The sequence below is a fragment of the Lissotriton helveticus genome, chromosome 12 (genome assembly GCF_964261635.1).
Source record: "Lissotriton helveticus chromosome 12, aLisHel1.1, whole genome shotgun sequence".
Lineage (NCBI taxonomy): Eukaryota > Metazoa > Chordata > Amphibia > Caudata > Salamandridae > Lissotriton > Lissotriton helveticus.
This window is the reverse complement of record NC_136073.1, coordinates 747,287,042-747,307,846: the sequence shown is the minus strand read 5'-3', so window position 1 is coordinate 747,307,846 and position 20,805 is coordinate 747,287,042. Positions and strand designations below refer to the sequence as shown.

General features: G+C 45.0%; 1 protein-coding gene across 4 annotated transcripts in view; it reads right to left on the bottom strand.

The window, feature by feature from the left end:
* Positions 1-15,969: 15,969 nt before the first annotated feature.
* NIT1 (nitrilase 1) overlaps positions 15,970-20,805 on the bottom strand; it is an 86,801-nt gene continuing 81,965 nt past the window's right edge. For all 4 annotated transcript variants that reach the window (XM_078671366.1, XM_078671363.1, XM_078671365.1 and 1 more), the window contains one exon: positions 15,970-16,118. In XM_078671366.1, the coding sequence (XP_078527492.1) occupies positions 16,081-16,118 (38 nt within the window). In that variant the 3' untranslated portion in view covers positions 15,970-16,080. The remainder of the gene's footprint in view (positions 16,119-20,805) is intronic.

The window sequence follows — 20,805 nt, the reverse complement described above, 5'->3', positions numbered from 1 at the left end:
GGACTGGAAGCCCTGCTGACGCTGTCACGGCCGACACCAGACGAACTCATCCTTCCTGTAACCTGAACCATCTGAGAGCCTGCTGGCGCTGCCGCGGCCTACCTTGCTGAATCATCTGAGAGCCTGCTGGCGCTGCCGCGGCCTACCTTGCTGAACCATCTGAGAGCCTGCTGGCGCTGCCGCGGCCTACCTTGCTGAACCATCTGAGAGCCTGCTGGCGCTGCCGCGGCCTACCTTGCTGAACCATCTGAGAGCCTGCTGGCGCTGCCGCGGCCTACCTTGCTGAACCATCTGAGAGCCTGCTGGCGCTGCCGCGGCCTACCTTGCTGAACCATCTGAGAGCCGGCTGGCGCTGCCGCGGCCTACCTTGCTGAACCATCCTGTTAGCCTGCTGGCGCTGCCGCGGCTCGAACCTCTCGGAACCCCCCAGCTCGAGGATTGAGAGCTGTGCGTAGGGTATCCCTTCCTCCACCCAGAGTAAGACTGTCCCGCTACCTTACCCTCCTTGTCCGAGACTTTATGGATCCCTCGATCCAGCTGTATATACTGCCAAGAACCCTCCACCGTTATTACTTATAAAAGCTTGAGAACTTGACCTCCTGTGTGGTGTCCGTTTGTAGTGTTGTGATTACTCTGCTGTACGATCCTAGGAGGGGCCCTCAGCCAGGAGGCCTCTCGGCAACGCTCGGCTACTTCTCGACAGAGGGGTTGACCTAGGGGTGGTCAGTCAGACATCCTCTGCCTCCCCCGGGTCGCCTTTCTAACAGAGGATGCCTTATTTGCAGTGAAGGTGCGGCTGAGGTCTTAGACCCTACGCTACCCTCAGTGGCAGTCAAAAGGAACGTTTTGATGGAAGTGCTTCACGTCTTGATTGAAGTGCTTCAGGAGGGGGTTGCCCACACCGAACCTTTGCTTCCGTTTAATGAAGCCCATACATACGTCCTTCTTTGGGCCTGGCCCAAGTCGTGCCCAGGAACTTCTATGTACAGGACAATTTCCCGCCCCCCATTGCCCCACTCCAGGGGATCCCAGTTTTCTTATCCAGCACCCCAACACGGAGAGCTTGGAGGTCCAAATCGCCTCTAATGAGTAATCCCTGGTGCTTTCCCTACCACTCCGGCGGATAGGGAATCCAAGAACCTGGACACCTTTGGGAAGAGGATGTTCTCGTCTGCCAGCTTAGCACTGTTGTTGGTGAACGCCAAGTTCCTGTTGGGCCGATAAACCCATACAGTCTGGGATTCAGTTGCACAAGTGCTGCCCATGGTCTGGGAGGAGGCCTGGGTCGTACTCTCCCAAGCTACTGCTGACTGAAGAGATAGATCAAACTTCACAATCGCATGTGAACTGGGCACGAGAGACTCGCTGGGCAGAGCAATTTCATAGTCTGTAGCCCTTAGGCACCACACCTGGCCGAGAGCCGCTAGCTTTTCAGGGAATGTCCAAGCCTTGCTCATGAATGGATATGTCAATTGATGGCTCTTGCCTTTTTGGTGGGAAGACTGACTCAGCGCTGGAGTGCATCAAGGATAGCAGACCTACGGCTAGGGTCTTGGGCCTATACATGGCCCTCGCCAACCCCAGGCTGTTTTCCGCCCCTTTCAGGGCTATGAAAGGGGCTTCCAACTGTATTCATTCCCTCCAAGCTACCAAGGCCAACAGGCTTCCCAGGCTTTTCATGCCAGAGGACATGTTTCCCGGGACTGATAGCCAGAGTTCAGGCCAGTCCATCATTCCTCTAGCAGTCACACCTCCAAACTCCTTTAGTTTGCCCTCCTACCACCACTGGCATCCAGTGGGGGACCGGATACGCCACCACCTGCACCACTGGCAGTCGATTACATCAGAAAGTGGGTATTATAGATAATCCAAAGGGGCTACTCCACTCTCTTTCTGTACACCCCTCCAAACACATATGATTGGCAGGCGAAGGGCCATCTCTCCTGCCTCCATCATGAAATGTTGGCTGTTTTGGCCAAGGGAGCTATCGAGAAGGTTCTGGTGTCCGAAATAGGTTGTGGCTGCTATTCTTGATACTTTCTGGTACTATTGTAGACCTGCACCCACTGAATTTCTTCCTGAAAAAGGAGAAGTTCAATCTACTCACATTAGCTCAAGTCCTGGTTTCTCTAGAAACTGGATTGTAGTGTTGGATTTGCAGGATGCATACTTAAACATCCCGGTCCTGCCTGCCCACAGATGTTACCTGCAATTGATATGGGTGAAGAGCATTTTCAATTTGCCGTGCTTCCCTCTGGACTTACTAGCATCCTCAAGTGTTCACCAAGGTGATGGTGGTTGCAGTGCATCTGCGGAGGTCAGGGGTTCCAGTCTTCCTCCTACCTCAATGACTAGTCGTCTCCCACATCTAGATTATGGCGTACCTCGTGCATTTGCTGGGGTTCACAATCCATGTGCAGAAGTCACATGGACTCACTTCAGACACTCCCTCCCATCTGAGTATTGACACAGTCTAGTTTTGGGCCTATACTCCCAAGCAGTGAGTCCAAGATATTCAGGCTATGATACTGATATTTCAGTCTCTATCCTGGATTTCGGTGAGACTGACCCTGGGGCTATTGCACCTCAAGGGCTTGTAACGCATGCGTGTTTGTGTATGCGGGCTATGCAGTGGGACCTGAAGTTCCAGTGCGCACAGCATCAGGGGAATTTCTCAGACATGGTCCAGATCCTGACAGTAGTGGCTGCCTCAGTATGAAGGGAGGTATGACATTAAAAAATAATTGACTTGCCTACTTCCTTGCCGCTGCACATCTCTCCCGTAGTCCTTGCAGAGCACCGGAAGCCTCCAGTCTCCCGGACTCTACCAGCCAATCATGACTCTGTAGGAGCAGCGTTGTGATTGGTCTGAACGGCAGCTCAGGCAGTAACAGCGAGGCTGGGCATGTTCTCCACTAGGCTGTGCAACACAGCCCAATGGAGAACATTCCAAGTGCGCAGTATTGTTTGGACGGCCCAAACTGCCATGCGCACGTAGGGAGGGGGTGTAAACCACTCCTGCTCCCTCTGCCGTGGGGAGCCCCGCCTCGCCCTCACCTGACTGGAGTCAGAGTACCGCTAAGAAAAATAAAATGATAACTTCTTGGTATTATCATTTTAATTTTCTTTTGCACTGCTCAACGAGCAGTAGGGCGATGCTCCTCCGCCTTAGTAGAGGAGCCACCTCTATCTCAGAGTGAACTGCAAAAGTCCAGCAGTGGTAGATGACAAACCAGGTTTGAGTCACCGGCAGACTCCTCTTCCTTCCTCAGTCACAGATAACTGTAGTGAGTGGGTGGTATAGAAAAGTGCCCCTTTTTGGCAAGCTCACCCCCACTTTTTGTCTGGTAAATGATGCAATTTTCATAGAAGTGCATTGGAATCCTGGTATCCAGACCCCCCAGTGCCAGATTTCTTTCCCTAAAACTGTACAATTGACAATATATTTAGCAAACACTCTATATCCCTACTAAGTCGTACTCCTGGTACCTAGGGCATGGATGCTAATGAGGTTACCCAAGGGCTGTCGCATGTATTGTGCTAACCTACAGGACCCCTCACCACATTAATGTAAACTGTCATTGCAGGCTGCGTTATATCACGTTTGAGGACATATATGCATGAGCAGATATGCCTCTGTGATGTCCACGTTGATTCTTGGAAATTGCCAGGGAAGCCATCTTGAGTATATGCACTGGGTAGTGGTGAGTACGAGTTCCCCAGCTACATGATGGCTCCACTGAAACCAAAGATGTTTGGTATCAAACATCTAATATTCATAAACCCACACTGATTCCAATGATAGATTTATTAATACATGCACCCAGAGGGTACCTTAGAGGTGCCCTCTGAAAACCTATGAACCTCTAGTGTACTGGCTGACTGGTGTGGACTAGTCTGCCACCACACAGAGGCTTCTGACTCCCTGTAGGTGAGAACCCAACCTCTCTGAGGGCAGAAACAATGCCTGCTGTGGCCAGAGGTGATGTCACATTCTCTAAGGATGGCTAATAATCAGCATATCATGTCAGGAGGCTTCAAAGGTCTCTGCCGCCTTTGAAATATGACCCAGGCTTTCCCAGACAGGGGAAATGTTACCCCCTGCCCTGGACCCATTTGGCACCAGGACATGCAGGAACATTTGATAGTCAGGAGGCGTGTTCACTTACAAATCAGTTTCACCCATAAGTTGGGCTATCTGATCTGGACACGAAAACTAGAATTCCACCATTTTGGTTTGTGGTGGAATTAGGTTCACTGAGTCAGGGTTTTGGCTACCACCTGTCACTCCCCTTAACGCCCCTAAATTGAGTATTTAGGTGGCACCTCTGATGACAGGAACTCGTATTCGAAGGGCCCAGAAGAGGACAAGGAAGAGCCACAAGAACGAAAGACTTGCTGTGGGCTTCCTGGCGCCAAACCCTGCCTCGCCAGTCTTAACAATTGTGAAGAAACCGACTCGTCCTGCCGCTCAAACTCTACCAAGAACCCTGGTAGATTACCAGCCTTTTGCAAATTGCCAGCAATCTTCCTTGGAGTAGAGGAGCTACTCCCCTGCAGTTTGCAGGCACCAAAAAAAATAGAGTCCGGTTTACTGTGCTGCTGGTCCCCAGTAGTATGGATGCAGCAGCTGTCCAGGAAGAGGTCACTGTGCTCTGGAAGGTCAGAGCCATCTCCCTACAAAGTATGAAGACACCAGGACCAACCAGAGCCACACAGCAACAATACCCAGGGTACTGGACCTATTGCAGCAACCAAAGCCTGCTTGACTCCAATATAAAATCCACTGAGCAGCCGAAAAGGGATGTCATCCCCGCAGAGACCAACGTCGAGTGGCCCAGCTGTCCTGATTTTTGCACCCTCAACCAGCGAGACCGATAACTGCAGGCTCCTACGATGCACCAGCCAAACAAACCACTCTGCACCCTGGCCCGTTCTTGAGAACCAGCTGTGCTTCCCTGGTCCCAAAACGCTTGTGAACTGATCCTCCCATTGGGAGCTGTCAGACTTGTCCCCAAACAGCACCTCTGCGCTAGGGCAGGTAAACTCTAACTACTGGTAGTACCTTTGACCTTACCCCCCTCTACCACCTCAAGTCCTGAAGGAGACCCCTGGAAACCTACTGTAAGTACCTGCATACCGTATATGTGTTTTTCTCCCATAGGAAAGTATTACTCGTAAACGCATTTAAGTGAACTTTTACTTACCTGTGAAAGTTGATATTTTAAAAAGTACTTGCTCACGAAGTTCTAGGTATTAAAATGTATATAGAAATACTAGTTATTTTTCTAAATTGGTCTTTGAGTGTGTGTCTTATTTATTGCCTCTGTGAGTACAACAAATGCTTAGCATTAAACTCTGATAAGCCTAAAATTCACCCACACTACCACAAAAGAAAGCATTTAGTGTTATTTTTGTCTCTGTAAGCCAATAAGAGTTGCCTGGACTCTCTACACAGTGTACCTCATTTTGGTACACAGAGCCAGCTTCCTACATTGGACTGCCATCTGGGAGAAGTGGAGATCAAGGGACTCTGGCTGAACCCAAACTTCACGTCAACTTGCTGGAGCTTCGGGCGATCCGATTGGCATTGAAAACTTTTTTTTCCCTTTGATAAGGGGTTAGGCTGTTGTAGGTGTTCACGGCCAACACCATTGCCACGTGGACCTGCAGCAACCAGGGCAGGGTGGGGTCATGGACCCTTTGTCAAGAGGCCTGCATCTCTGGAAATGGCTGAAAGGTCGGGGCATTTCCCCCGTGGTTCAACACCTGGTGGGCTCTCTGAATGATAGGGCGGACAAACTCAGTCATCAATGCCTACTGGATCACAAAATGCATCTCCATCTGGAGGTGGTTTAAGGTCTTGTTAAAGAGTGTAAATCTCTTTGGTTAATTGTGCTCGCCACTGCTGAGAATGCGCAACATCAGCAGTTCTGCGTGCTTGAGTTTCCAAGGCAGCTCCTGCTCACTGACCACTTTTGACCTCCCTTCTAAAGTATGTGATGGTATTCTGGCAGACAGATGTCCTTTCACCAAGGCAGTCTACGCCTGCAAGGGGGGGGGGCTGTGCCATGGTGTGCATCGACCCTCTCTCTGCACCCCTTTCTCAGGTTTTAATATTTGTTCTATCTTTGGCTAGCAAAGCTCTGCTCTGGGCCCAATTAAGGGCTATTTATCAGTTATTTCAGGATTTTTGTGGGTGCCTGGACAACCTTTTTTTTGTTTTTTTTGTTGTTATTCAAGTCACCTGTTGTGACTAGGTTTCTCCAACATGTTTCCTCTCACACCACTTATCATGCCCCAATGGGTCTTAAAGTGGGTTCTGGCATTTCTGATGTGCTCATCATTTGAGCAGCTGCAAAACTGCCCTCTTCATTTGCAAACCATCAAAATTGTTTTTTTAGTGGCCATAACATCAGCCAGAAGGTTCACCAAACTGCAGGCACACTCTGTGCACCCTCCTTTCATCACCTTTTAATCAGACAAGCTGGTTCTTCAAACATGTGCCTCCTTCCTACGAAGTAAGTGACACCCTTTCATGCAGGCCACAGGGATGTTGAATTCCTATAGCCCGATGCCCAGGACATATTGTTTGGGGTCAAGGGCAACAAGTTTTAATGTGCATTTTGTCCTTGGGACAAGTAGGCCCAACCCCCTGCAGCACAAACCCTTTGGCTGCCAGTTTCCAGTAGCACATTAAGGGCCAGGGAAGGGCACAGCCTGAAGTCAAGTTATTATTTGTGTGCCTATATTAATGCTGTTCAAACTTGTATTTATGGTTCATTAATTGAAAGCCTTTATTATTAGGGTGAGCGCCCTAAGTAAATGTAAGTTCTGACTGCACTACTGACAGTGGTTACAGTATAAAAATGTGTACTCACGGTTTCAAAGTTGAGCAATATGAGGCTATGCATAATGCTCCCAGAATGCTCTCTGATTAGATGCAAATATTTGCAGAAGCTGGAGAGCAAGAATAATGACTTCTCTTTCAATATAAAATGTTCCCTGAAAAAATGAAAGTAGGAAAAAATACATTTTGCTAAACTACTGTGAAATTTCAGGTACCGTTTCTTTGCAGCATCATTTAGTAAAATGTGTTGATGCATGCTAGTATTTTGCAAAAATATTCATATTGGAAAGTCAGTGTAACCAGTTTCAATAAGATTATAAGAAACAAAAATAAACAAGCATTGGCAAAGCCAGTAGGTCTGAAATTAGTGTCAGCTTTTTAGGTTTCGGCTACCGTCCCACTGCGTAAGCCGAAATCTTTTGTTAGTAGTATGGGGGCCTGAACACGCCCCTCTTCGCCAATGGCTGGCCTCGTAAATGCTGGCCAGCCATTGGCGGAGAGGAGCGTCACTGAGTTCAGGGCCCGCCTTGATGCGATTCGGGGGCGTTTCCGTGTCTTTTTTTAAGTCACGCCCTCTCCTCTTCCCATTGGCTGGAATTTTACCTTCCAGCCAATGGTGAGGGGAGAGCACGCCCCCGAATCCCTACAGGACGCTGTGCTTTCCGAGCAGCGTCTGCCGAGGCCATGCGGTAAGCCTCTGCCCACCTGTTTGTGCTGTTGTTTCTTGTTTTTTTTTTTTTGCATTAGGGGCCCCCGGCAATGCTCTCAAATCATCCCTGTACCTCCACGGGGGAATCACAGCGTCCGCCTTGTGAAGCGCCGCAGGCGTTTGTTTGGTATGGCTCCAGGGTGCAGCTTTCGGCGTGTGTGGCGCAGCTTGCAATACCTTCCGTGTGTCCTTCTGTCTCGCCGGGTTGTTGCTAGTGCCCTTCTATAATTAATCACCTCATCCACGGCACCGGGTCATGTCTCCCTTCAGCGCACCGCAGTTAAGTTGGGGTCAGTTTTATGCACGCAGCGGGTCTCTCTCCCAGCACCGCATTGTCTGTGCCTCCGAACCGGTGCTTCAATGATATTGGGCCATGCACCTTAGTGTATGTCCTCTCGCCTCTCAGCCCATGGCACGCGTCATGTGTAGTCCCTTGCCTCCTATTTTGTATTAGGGCCCCCCCGCAATGCTCTCAAATCATCCCCGTTCCTCTGAAGGGGAACCGCAGCGTCTGCCTTGCGTAGCGCCGCAGGCGTCTATTCAACGTGGCCCCAGGGTGCAGCTTTCGGTGTGTGTGGCGCAGCTTCCAATATTCAGCGGCAGCAGCTGATATCTGCTCTTTTTCTCGCGCGCCTCTGTCTCTGCCCCTGAATCTTATCTGGTGCCGGCTCGAAGTCCAGAATCCAGGAGCAGGCGGGTGCATGCTTGCGTTGCGCTAACATCATTGAGCACTCTTCTTCCCCCACATGTGGAGGCTGAAGTTTCCCTCTGTGACCATGGCCCAAGAACCGCGAGCAGGCTGCTGAGTGAGCAGAAAGTCGCAGGTGACAAGAAGCTGCATCATTTCATCGATATCACGAAGCAGGGCCAAAGGGACAAGCACTGAAGCTCCTGCTGTGCAACTGGTAGGTTTTAATACCGCTTCTACCACCCAATCAACCCCGAGCAGAGCACTTACGAGCCGTTTGGAAAAAATGACTTGTCAAACATCGCGACTTCAGACTGTCAGCCCGACGTGAATGAAAACCAAATTCTGCAAATTTGGGCTCTGACTAGGGCCTGGGTACCTAAGGTGCAACAAACTGTAATACCTCAGAAGATGAAGGAAGTCCTGGCTACACCTGTCTCTGACTTAATGCTGAATAGTATTTTCATACCATTTCATTTTGCTTTGTGACAAGACAACGGTGCATGCACCTGCAATGTGGATTCTGATATTACAGTGTTGCTGTACAAATCTGGGCAACACACTCCCCTCCCGACTCCCGCCTCAGATGTTGAAGCTGCCTGCTCTGAACCATAGCGGAGGTGAGAGATGTCGCACACTCCTCTCTCGGGCCCCGGTAAGTTCACTTCATTTTGCTCTGCTTCAGGATCCGCTGCTGCCAGTCTCCCTCCACATCTGCGCTGCCTAGCCTACTGCTGCTCCTGAGAGCGCCACCTCACACCTCCTTTTCCCTGTTTGGATCCCAGTTTGGGCTGTCACGTGCTCCTATATTATGTACTCTGAATATTTTTTTACTTTTAGTGTGCACGGACTATGTGTACATGCTTTGCATGGTTATAGTCAGTCACTCAGTGGGAAGGTGTGTCGCTGGTAGAAGGCGGCCCGCAGCGTGTCGGGTGCATGGAGAAGCTTTAACTGCGTCCTCTTTTACGCAACAACCCTCACGTTTCGTGTCTACAAAAATACAGCGTGTCCGCCGGTTTCGTATGATTATGAGAAGAAGTGATCTAGTAACTAAACTGCACTCTTCGGAACCAGAGATCAGAGTTTGCAAATTGGTTGCTTCTGCTCTGCGTTATGTGATCCTGCCCAAATTACCCGACTGTCTTCATCTGACCCGCGTCTCTTGCCTGGCAAAAATAAATGGGATTGCCTCAGTGCATTATGTAAAGTTTGCATTGTATGTTCTCCATGCAAAACATACTTGTAATTAAAAAATAACTTAATGATGGTAAGTGATGAGCATTATACGTGGTAGGTTGTATATGAGGCGCACTTGTTTACAAGTTGGATTCTGAACCAAACCGACACATCGGTGATTGCTGGCCATTTACTTAACCCTCAGATGTCTTTAATGTGATTCAATTGTGCGAATGACTCGGTGAAGGCTTGTATCAGCTGTGCTCTTCTGCTTCAGTTGCAGTTATTTGTTTGATGCTGGGACGATTCTTGCACGGTGCTTCAATCAGACAGTGTGTCTGTGAGTTTTTATGTGTTTATGTGTGACAGGTGTATGTGCCTGATGCGATCTTAAAGATAGAGCAACATTATTCTTTATTAGTTCCAACACAATATGTTTTCGTACAGGTGGTGTTGTAAACCCATGTAAATAAGAAGGTGCTTTCATTTGTAAGAGTGAAGAAAAAGGAAGATCAGTAAAATAACATATTTGCCCAAGATCACACAATTTAGTTAACCCAGAAGCTGCGATGGATGCAGGCTTTCTGGTTTTACTTTGTCCCAAAGGCAAGACATATTGGCTATGCAAATGCTTGTTATTTTAAGTAATAGTTTCAGTATGCTATAAAGGATGCAAATCTGTTTTCACCATGCACCTTGCATGCAGTATTAATTAGATCATCTCAGATTGAAGATTCCAGCATCTTTGTAGCCTTTGGTTCTGCAGAGTACTTCCTAACGAAAGATGGGAATGGGCAGGATTTCAGGATGTTGAAGAATAGTTATTTCTGTCTCCGTTTCATTTTCAGCTCTGTAGCAAGAACTCTAAACATAACAAGCATTTACAATGCAACGGTTTCGCCTTTGGAAAGTTAGAGCTATTGGGCAATGTAAATGACAATGCCATTTATCTGTTTTCAAAACCAACACAAAAATAAAAATTTTGTCATTTACAATGCCAATAGCTCAAACTTTTCCAAAGGCGAAACCGTTGCATTGTAAATGCTTGTTAATTTTGCCAATACGTGACTTGTTTTGGCATGGTTTTTGTAAAGCCTTCTTGATGTGAGAGCTGCCGGGCCCTCACCATTATAACAAACATGGGCAAAAGCAAATACAAAATTGGTCTAAAGAAGCACACACTGCCACATTAGTTACTGCCACTGAACACAACTACTTTGTGTGCCAATATACTTTGTGTGAAAAAGCTTAATGCCGTCACTCACAGTGAAGCCAGCCGATACAGAGAGAGGGAGAGAGAATTTTAATAAACACAAAAGGTTGTGGTTAACGCCAGACCAAACTAGGGGCCCTATTAAAGAAAGTCTCAATGTGCACCTTTGATATATGTCCTTGCATTAAGTGGAGCTATATGGCTTTCGTGAATTTACAAGAATTAATAGAAGTAGGGCAAGAAATGTACTCCTGGAAAATATTTGTGAACTGCAGTTTATCATGAGCAAATATGCATGTGTAGATTTGCAAATGCGAAAACCCGAGTGTATGCAAGGTCATTTTCCCATCAACCACTTTTTTCCCAACTCTGGAAGAAGGTTTACGTCTGCCATTGTCAGGAGTAAATTTCCAACATTTCTCAGTATTGGAAAAGATTACAGAAGAGTTTTTGAAACCCCTTAAAACATGCAAGTTAGTAGATGTGCACAGACTTAAAGGGCATTCCAACCCTGGAACCATTGTTTACCACTGCCTTCAGTCCCAGTATGTAGATCTACAGAAACGTGGCAACATAAAGGGATTGCCAGCATTCAAGAACTACTATGGTAGAAGCACTGGCATAATCAGAGAGGCTATATAGACTCTTATATCATGAGATTGTTGCCATAATTTGTCACCGAACCACATGGCACCAACGGGACAAGTGGATTTTGTTAAAGGACAAGTAGATTTATGAAGCAACTTGCCCCATGGACAAGAAGATATTTTAATAAATTCCACACCCCTGAGGCCAGAATAGCACCTTGCCTACCTTATTTGCCTCTTCCTTGTAACAGGAGGGACACCACTAACTGGATCCAAAAAGAGCATTATTGTTTTACATTTATCAAACCAAAGAGTTTCGGGTGAAAGATCAACTCTTCACATGGTATATTGGGGCTAAGAAGGGGAAGGCCGTGTAGAAATAGACCATCTTACGATGGATAGTGCTCTTCATAAAGATGATATGCATTGACCAAAAAGCAACCCTCTGAGTGCTTGTGTGATGATTCCACTAAAGCACAGACTGTGACCACTATGTTGCTTGCAGAGTTTCCGTCCTGAACATCAATCAAGTAGCTATGTGGGCATCTCTGCACAGGTATACTAAGCACTACTGCCTGGATGATGGGAGTGGCATTTTGCTTGTTCGGTCTAACAGGCGTTTTGGTCTAAAATCAGTGTAGCACACCCACCTCCGGTGAGGTATTACTGGAATAACTATTCCAAGGTATGGAATCCACAGCTTAGAAGTCTGTATTAGATTAACAAGTTACTTACCTTCTGTAACGCCCTTTCCGGTAGAGACTATCGAGGCACAGATTCCTTACCGATCCTCCCAGCCGTGAATGATTATGGTTTCAGGGTCACTCTTCTGAAAGCCCTCGACATGCATACCAACCTGTCAGTGTTCCTCGTGACTTCTACGCTTCTGCGGTGGAAAGTACTAAAAAGAAACTGGCGTCATTGCGGTGGTGCCTATTTAGGCACCGCGCATGTCACTTCCGGCATAAACGATGGTGCCGACGCTGAGCCGAACAATACCATTTACCCGAGCGCAGGGATACTGCTAAAAAAATCTCTAGATCCAGTCTGATGCCTGGGTAATATTCTAAGGTAGGGAATCTGCAGCAAGATAAAATATTCAGCAGATAAGGCATTACCGAACGTAGGTGACTTGTTCTTTGAAAACTGATGCGTGGAAATAGTTTTAATGGCATAATGTTGGGGCAGACCATTTTATATAGTCTGTTGCAGGTTTTGAAATATCAAATTTTAATTTGTTTGTGCTTGGAATTAATCTCAGTACTCACTTGACCAGTACCATAATGCTCTTATTAAACCATTTAAATATGTGCACAGGACTACTAAAACGCTTTAAAAACAAAAAAAACTCTTGGAATAACAATTGTGTGAGTTCTTTGGTATTAACTCTTTCAAATAAACGTTTTCATCGTATGCAAACTTCCTAATTGTGCACTTCTTGTCAGACTACACTTACCGCCAGTTTCATTCACCTTGGGTGCAGCATGCATCTTGTAATACAATCTGTTTTAAAAATGTATGAAATAATGTATCATTTGGATGAACCTGTGAAGAAATCCAATGCTCGTTAAAAACTAGTCTTCAAACACAAGATGTTGATGTCAATTTAAAGGCACTTCTGCCTCCCGCTCAGTTTTCTGATAACCCCAGAAGCTCATTCATGTGAAACCCTGTATCTATACATTCTTCTGGTGTCACCCAGGCAATATTTTACTAGATCTGGTGCTAGCCATCAGCTTTTGAATTTACTAAACTTGGCTTACTAATTCAGTAATGGTGTACTTCTCCCTAAAGAGAAGACTGATTTGGAAGGGGGAGTTCTGATATCACTGGTACTTGGGGTGCCTCTGTACACTCTTACTGCATTTGAGGTAGTGGTCAGGGAGGAGTGAAAGTAACTGGGTGAAAGACCATTCCAGCAACTGGGAAAAGACTACTTCTTATAGCCGGGCCCTGTTCTGAAGTACTTGTGGGTGGTTATGAAGCGCTCTGAGCAGGGAACCTAAACCTACTCTCCCAAAACTTGTTCGCCCTGGAAAGCAAAAGTTCTTGTACAGAGTAGAGCAAGCCCTGTGCTAATGGGCCTATACTGCACATCTGTTTCACTGACTGGTCTATTTCATTTTCTTTTTGGATGTAGACTGGGGAATCAAAGTCCGAAGCTACCACAATGACTGTGGGCAGTCCCAGTCTGATACAGTAGGACTCTCTCTCCTGACCTGACCCTGCATTTAAAAAAAAACTCTCCTGCACTAGACAAGTGGCTGTTGAAAAGGAAAGTCCCCCTCAGACAGCTAGTGAAGAAACTGTGCATGAAGAAGCACATGAGGCAGGCTTAATGTTTGACCCATTCGACAATCTCCTCTGGACACACAATCGCAGCAGTCGAGTTTTGTGACTGCCCTGACACCAAGTTCAATCTGTGTGGGTGATGAAGGCTCAACTTCTCCATGGTTACCAGTCCAAATGCTTAGTTCTATGGAAGATCAAACCCAACATAGTCATCTCTATTGTTCATCTCTGGTGTGAAGCTTCCTTGCTCTGACATTAATTATTTTTCATGCTCAACTGAAGCGTCTAACTGCGGAGGTCCTTGGACCTAATTAACACAGTGTTCTGGACCATAATATCTGGTTTGACGCTATAGCTGCAGTCATGGCTTAAGTCCTTTGACTAAATGGAAAAGGACCTGCAAAGAGTAATCAACCTCAGCTTCAACAGGAAGAACTTTTGCAATCCCCCTCCAGAGAAAGTCCTCAAGACGGGCATGGTATAGCCCTATCGCTAAGTGGCATCCAAGCATCATTCATTCAGAAGGTACAGTTTTAAGACTCAAGCGAGTCCTTCACAGTGATGGCATTTTACCACTTTCATGTTCAAACATATCAAATACATGAATTATAATTTAGATCTGCGTGATGTGTGGCTTTCCCATGACACACAACATGCAAAAGAGGGCTTACTATTCAAGTTTAGCAATAATGAATGGATTGAGAGCGCTAACTTGGAACTCTTACCATTGAAATCTTGAGGTACTGCTTAAATTGCCAATAAAAGAGTCAAGGGTTGGGGCTCTTATTGTGAAGGTATGTACCTGCCTCGCAATAGATCACTTGGTTTGATTGAGAAGCTTTGCTAGTCGGTGTTGTGATAAGAAATGGAATTATGCTACACCTCAATCATGGGTTGGTTTGTGCACGGATGATGTGAGTGAAACGCATGTGATTTCTACTATTTATCCTATGGTGAAATTTCTAGGAGAGATGTTTTTTCCTTTCATTAGGCTCTGTAATATAACATGCATAATGGAGGCTCATGTGAGCTTAAATTGACGATGTTTGATTGGTTTAATGAGTTTTTAGTCTGAACAAACTAAGTAAACTAAAACTAGTTGTTCTGTACCAGCCTCCCCATGGTTTCGGTAATAAGTTCTACACAGGAATCGCAAAACTCTTTCCCCATAGGACCGACCTGATGTCCATGGAGGGAGGCACATTACTGCATCCCTCAATATCATTGCCCAGCTTGTGTGCATTTTTATTGAGGTGTTGACCTTTACACATTAACCCCATTCTACAAGATCTAGGAGGTACCGAAATAGTCCAAAGGAAATGCCTTCCTAAGTTCAACTACCAAAACCAAAGCACCAGCGTCATGTTGAATAGACTTTATGACATTCAGATACTTTGAACTTGTCTAAAGATAATGCCTCAATGTTCTCTTATCTCCACAGGCAGGCACAAAATAGCATCCAATCCACCTGAACTGATGTTCATTCTGCCAACACATTGAACAGGTGCATTGATGCTCAATTGCCACCGCTAAAGACCTTTCTACAAGCTTCCATCCTATACAAATACCACACCATGGCGTATAGGTTTTTACATAGGTTTCATGACAGCAGCAAATCTCATAATAATAATCACATAAGCTTACAAAAAAATAGAACTGTGGGATGCAGTGCATCAGTAAAGAGTTTCAAAAAGTGTATTTCTTCTTATTACTCTCCAGTTTCACATGATCACCTGAATAGTCAAATATTCATATTCTTTCTTTGCAGTCATACATCTTTCACAATATCATATATTGCCACAGTATGGTCCTCTTTAGCATAAATCTGGATATCCTCCTGAAAAAGCAAGTCCCCAGGGATGTTATGAAATGCCTATCTAGGAAGTTTTAAAAAGCCAATGGAATGGTGTAATGAGATATCTAATAGGTCAAAGTAGACTAGAGTGACAGAAGTTGGCTAACATCTATGCTGATTTCAGTTTGAAGGTGTAAAAATATGTCATAGTCCTAGTTGTTCACATAACTCTAGTATCTTTGGATGATGATGATGATCAATTTCCATATTTTTGTTTAGTAGTCATAAGTCTGCACAGGGATGCAACCCACGCCCTTTTTTTCTATTAACGTAGGGTGAGATGCTTTCCGAGTTGACCAGTTCAATTACTTATTCTCTGCTGTTGCCCTTCTTTGTATTCTGCTAAGCTCCTGTGACAAACAAAGGCACATTTCTGACCTAATGCCCAATAGAAATAGCTTTCCATTTCATTGTAATCCTATGTTGGAATCCACTTACACAGCCAGGCTTACCTGTCTTTGTAAGAATCCACAATACCATCATCCTTGTCGTGAATGTGGCAAAACTAAAGACAACACTTTGTGCCTTAATATTTAAATCGTTAGGACAGAAGGAAAACGAATGCTCTATGAACAGAAAAATAGGTCTTCCGAAAGGTAGGTGAAACACTTTATTCAGTTCAAACCTAACAGTGGGGAGCTCGCCAGCCAACTGCTCCCATTCGGAATACACTGAGCCTTGTCCATCATTATAACAGAATGCTCACTTCACAGCAAGGAGTGCAGGATGCCACCATTCTTCTTCCCTTAAATTATAACAAAGAAACACATATATAACGGCATCATAATGAACCATGTTACAAAATACTGTTAACCAAAAAAATTGAAAAATTAACACATCTAGGTAAAAAAAATCATAACATTACATCCAAGTCATTTTAAAATCCACAATTTTCATACATTGAATAATAAACTTAAAAATCCTCAAACTACTATGACACTTGTGTGTCCTATTCAAGAATGGTGATTCAGTGCCACCACTCTTATCAGGCACGCAAGTAGTTTCAACACTTTCTTGGATTTCCATCATTCAACGGAACAGTATAGAAGAAGGATCAACTATTTGTCTGGTGGGGCTGGGAATATGTGGACAACACTTTGCTTGTCCAATGTCCTTTTCTCACTCAAACCCAAACTCCTTCCTGCAAGTCTACAAGAACACACCTGGCCTATTCCTTTTTATTTCCTCTCACATTTTTCTTCTCCACATCATTAGACAACAATGCTCTAGGCTGCTATGCCTCAATCTCAAAATAGGTTATCCATGTGACACTGTTGGTAGTTGTCTGATATGACCACACCAACTTGCTCACAGCATTAACTACTGAAATCCACAAATTATCTGCACACCCTCTTTAAGTGTTCCATCCACCTCTCAACCAAACCATTTCCTTGGGGATAATATATAGGCAACTGAACATATTCAGTTCCCTGTACTGCCAAGAAATCTTTTATAGTATGGAAAACTCTCTGTTCCATTGCCTTTTACGATAACCTCAGGCATTCCTTCTTTCTGTCCCATAAGTCTTTCAGGAACTTGATAACCTCCTCTGTAGTAACCTGATTAATACATTTCACTTCTGGTCATTGTGAATAATACTCTATACCCACAATCACATATATGGGACTGAGACCCATAGCACTGTAAGTACCAGAAATATCTGGGGCAATTTTCTTCCATGGTGCATCCAGCTTGTCAGACTCATTTGGTGGATGTAGCATTGTTTTGGGCACTTATCGCACCATGCACATGGTATACAATGCCTTCTGTTTTGTTCCACATCACAGTCAAATCTTTGCCACCAGTAACTCTGTTCTAATACGGCATTTGGTGGCACTCATCCCTACATGCCCTTCCAGAACAAGTCTTAAAATTCTGTCTTTCAACATCTCAGTAAGTACCAGTAAATCATTTCTCATTATAATCTCTCCGGAGTATGACAATTTCATTACAAGAACGGAGGCTACATTATGCAATGACTTTTAATTGCAGATCCAAGCCAGTTGCATCACAATATAAAGGTTCCAAAGAGAACACTGAGATACAGTAAGACATTACACATAGCAACCATCAGCCTCTTTTAAATGCGGCTCCAAGCAGATAAGTAGCTCATATTTTTCTCCCTCATTTTAATGTTATTGTCATTTAATATTGTTATGGATCTTAATTTCTGGGGAGGTTTAATTTAAGGGTGAGTTAATTCTCACATCATATTGCTGTTGGATTCTTTTCTATCTACCTTTATGTAGGTTTTCCTTATTTCCCCCCCCCCCACCTCCCCGAATCTGCAATTTACGGAGATCCCACCTTCCCTTTCAATGTCTAGGCTTTAATCATGTCGCCTTATACCCTTTTCAACGAGTCCCTCTCGTGAGCACCCATTCATGTTCCCTCACTCGAGATGGACTGTTAAAGCTCGCTTGACCCCTTCACACGAGATCGGCCGTTTTTGGATTTAAGGCAAGTATTGTACTCTAGCCCCAATTATTTATTGAAAACCTTACTCCCGCAGTGAGCCGCGGAGAGACAGTCCCCGCTTTCTAACAGAAGCGAATGCGTGATGTGGCGTTCAAACGAAACGAAACGCTGACCTTAAGCGCCGATCGCTGTACCTTTCTTCACGGAGCTTCTCCCTCAGCGTGTAAACACCGTGCTTGATGGTAACAGGAAACAAACACGCAATAGGTGTATTAGAGGAAAGTTCCCTGGCGAGCATCACGCTTCGTGAGTGCCTCGCCTAGGGACTTTCTTCACCCCGATGACAGTTGAAATTCAGCTGTTTCTAGACATCGGAGCTTCGCGGTTTTTGCTAGTATCAAGTCCTAAGGGAAAGATCTAAAAAAAAAAAAAAGGGAGCATTAAAGGGTCTAGGCATTTGAATACCCGTGCCTGTATGCTTAAATATCTTTACAAAGAATACTTATTTTCCAATAGACTCCTTTTGGTTCACCTCCTATACCTATACTGACAGTAGGTGAACACAAATACCCACAAATAGAAATAAGGGTGAATAGCTTCTTACTATAATATTAAAAAAAAGTGTAGAAGAAAGACAATATGGAAAACCTTTCTGACTCAGATTCAGAAGGAAACAGTGCTACAATCCCTAACTTTAATAAGGAGGATTTCCGGTCTATGATCCAGAAAGAAATGAAATCCTGTTTTAGGGAGACCTTTGCCCAATTCGCCCCCTATAAGAGACCAATACCTCCACAAGAGGATGTCTCTGATGTTTTTAATGGTGAAAAAGTGGGTGCAAAACGTACCAAAAAAAGTAACAACATCACTACCGAGACCCATGTGAGCACAGGAGGTCCTAGCACCTCTGATATTGTTGGTGGTCCTGGCACCACAACATTTTCGGATGGTCTTCGCACCTCAAATAATAGAGATGTCTTTTAGGACACACATCATTCGGGTGCCTCTTACGGCCCAAATACCTTGGATGCCCTTAGCGGCTCATTATCTCTAACTGCTCAAGACTTCCAGGAGGGCTCGGATGATGATGATGACTTAGATCCAGACGAATACGTTCTGGACTTGGATGATGGCGATTTTGGAATTTTTGGTGAGGAGGATGCAGCCCCCTTTACATCCAAGGATAGTATTATAAATCCCTTGGGAGAGGAGATGTTTTCCCCCCTAAATCTAAAGCATCCACGTTCCACACAATGGTCCCCTCAGGAGCATGTATCTAAATTTATCAAAAAATGGATTCGATTTCCCCTCGAAAGAGGGACAAGGAATATTTTAAGGGCCGAGTGTTCAAGACCCTCAATAGATGAGAAAGCATGTTATGCTCCTAATTTGGATCCTGAATTAATTAAATACCTGCTTAGACTTGGTCGCAACCCTAGAAAAGGTCTTGAAAAAGCGTTCAAAGGGTGCCAAGATCGCCTATTGGACGTGCTTGGTCCATTGAGCAGAATTCTTGACTCCGCTGAGGAATGTTACCTTAAAGGTACCCAGCTTGATACTGCTCTAATAAGAGGTTGGAGTCAAAGAGCCCTCATTCTCCTAGGTAACACTAATACTAGCATTAACGCTGAATGACGTAGGCTCATCCTTTTTAAACTAGACCCTAAACTCACAGATATGGCTGAGAAGGAACCTTCCTTGAATCCAAAAGGCCTGCTCTTTGGTGAAGAGCTTATAAGATCTTTGGGAAAGTACGTCTCAACTTTTACTGCTCTTGATAAGGCCCAAAAGAATATGAAGAGAGAATTCAGCAATAATGTTTTTGGAAGGGCCGGAAGAAGGGGCCTTCCTTCCGGCCGGTATAACCAAAGGCCCTACCAGAGATCACGCCCCTTTGGAAGTGGCTCATACCAGAATAATTACTTCAACACCTCCAACCGTGGAAGAGGAAATCGAGCGAGAGGTGGAAGATCTCGATCATCTTTCTCATCAAACCCTCCAAGTAAGTTCCCTTCATTTACTTTCCCCTTCTACCCCTCCAAAAGTGGGAGGCAGACTGAAATTGTTTTCAAAAAATGGGAGGAAATAACTCAAGATCCGTGGGTACTGTCCACAGTAATAGGCTTTATGATAGATTTTGTTCAAACTCCGTTTCAAACCTCATTCCCAAGGGATATTCCCATCTCAGTGGAGAAGGAAAAAATAGTAGAGGAAGAGATATCCTCTATGCTCCAAAAAGGAGCGATATTAGAAGTTCCCATGGATTCCCTAACCTTTGTAAGTTCTTTGTTTCTTGTCGAGAAAAAAGGAAAAGGTTGGAGACCGGTAATAAATATGAAGGGCCTAAATAAATTTGTGGTTTACAGGCATTTCAAAATGGAAGGAATACATCTTCTAAGAGACCTCCTTCAAAAAGAAGACTGGTTAGTCAAACTAGATTTGAAGGACGCCTACTTCACTATCCCGAAGGCGGAGATACATCAACCTTACCTACAATTTCTTTGGAAAAATCATCTTTATCAGTTCAAGGCTCTCCCCTTTGGGCTTTCATCCGCCCCTTGGTGTTTTACCAAGGTAATGAGAGCAGTAGCTTCCTTCCTAAGAGAACGGGGTGTTCGTCTTATTATTTACCTCGACGACATCTTAATAATGTCCCAGGACCTGCCTCAGATTCACATCGATCTGGAAATGGTTACAAACCTGCTGGAAAGTCTAGGTTTCATTGTCAACAAAGAGAAGTCTATTCTAACCCCCTCCAAATCTCTGGAGTTTCTGGGTTTCACTCTAGACACTTCCAAGTGCCTTCTTCTTTTACCTCCTTCAAAAATCTTGAAGATCAAGAAAGAGATTTGTCATGTCTTAAGACAGGAAGACATCCCTTTAAGGGAACTGGCAAGACTTCTAGGTCTCTTATCTTCTTCCATTCAGGCGATCTTCCCAGGCCCTCTGAATTACCGGGCCTTACAAAGGATAAAAGGAAGAGCGTTGAGGTCCGGTCTTTGGTACGAAGACCG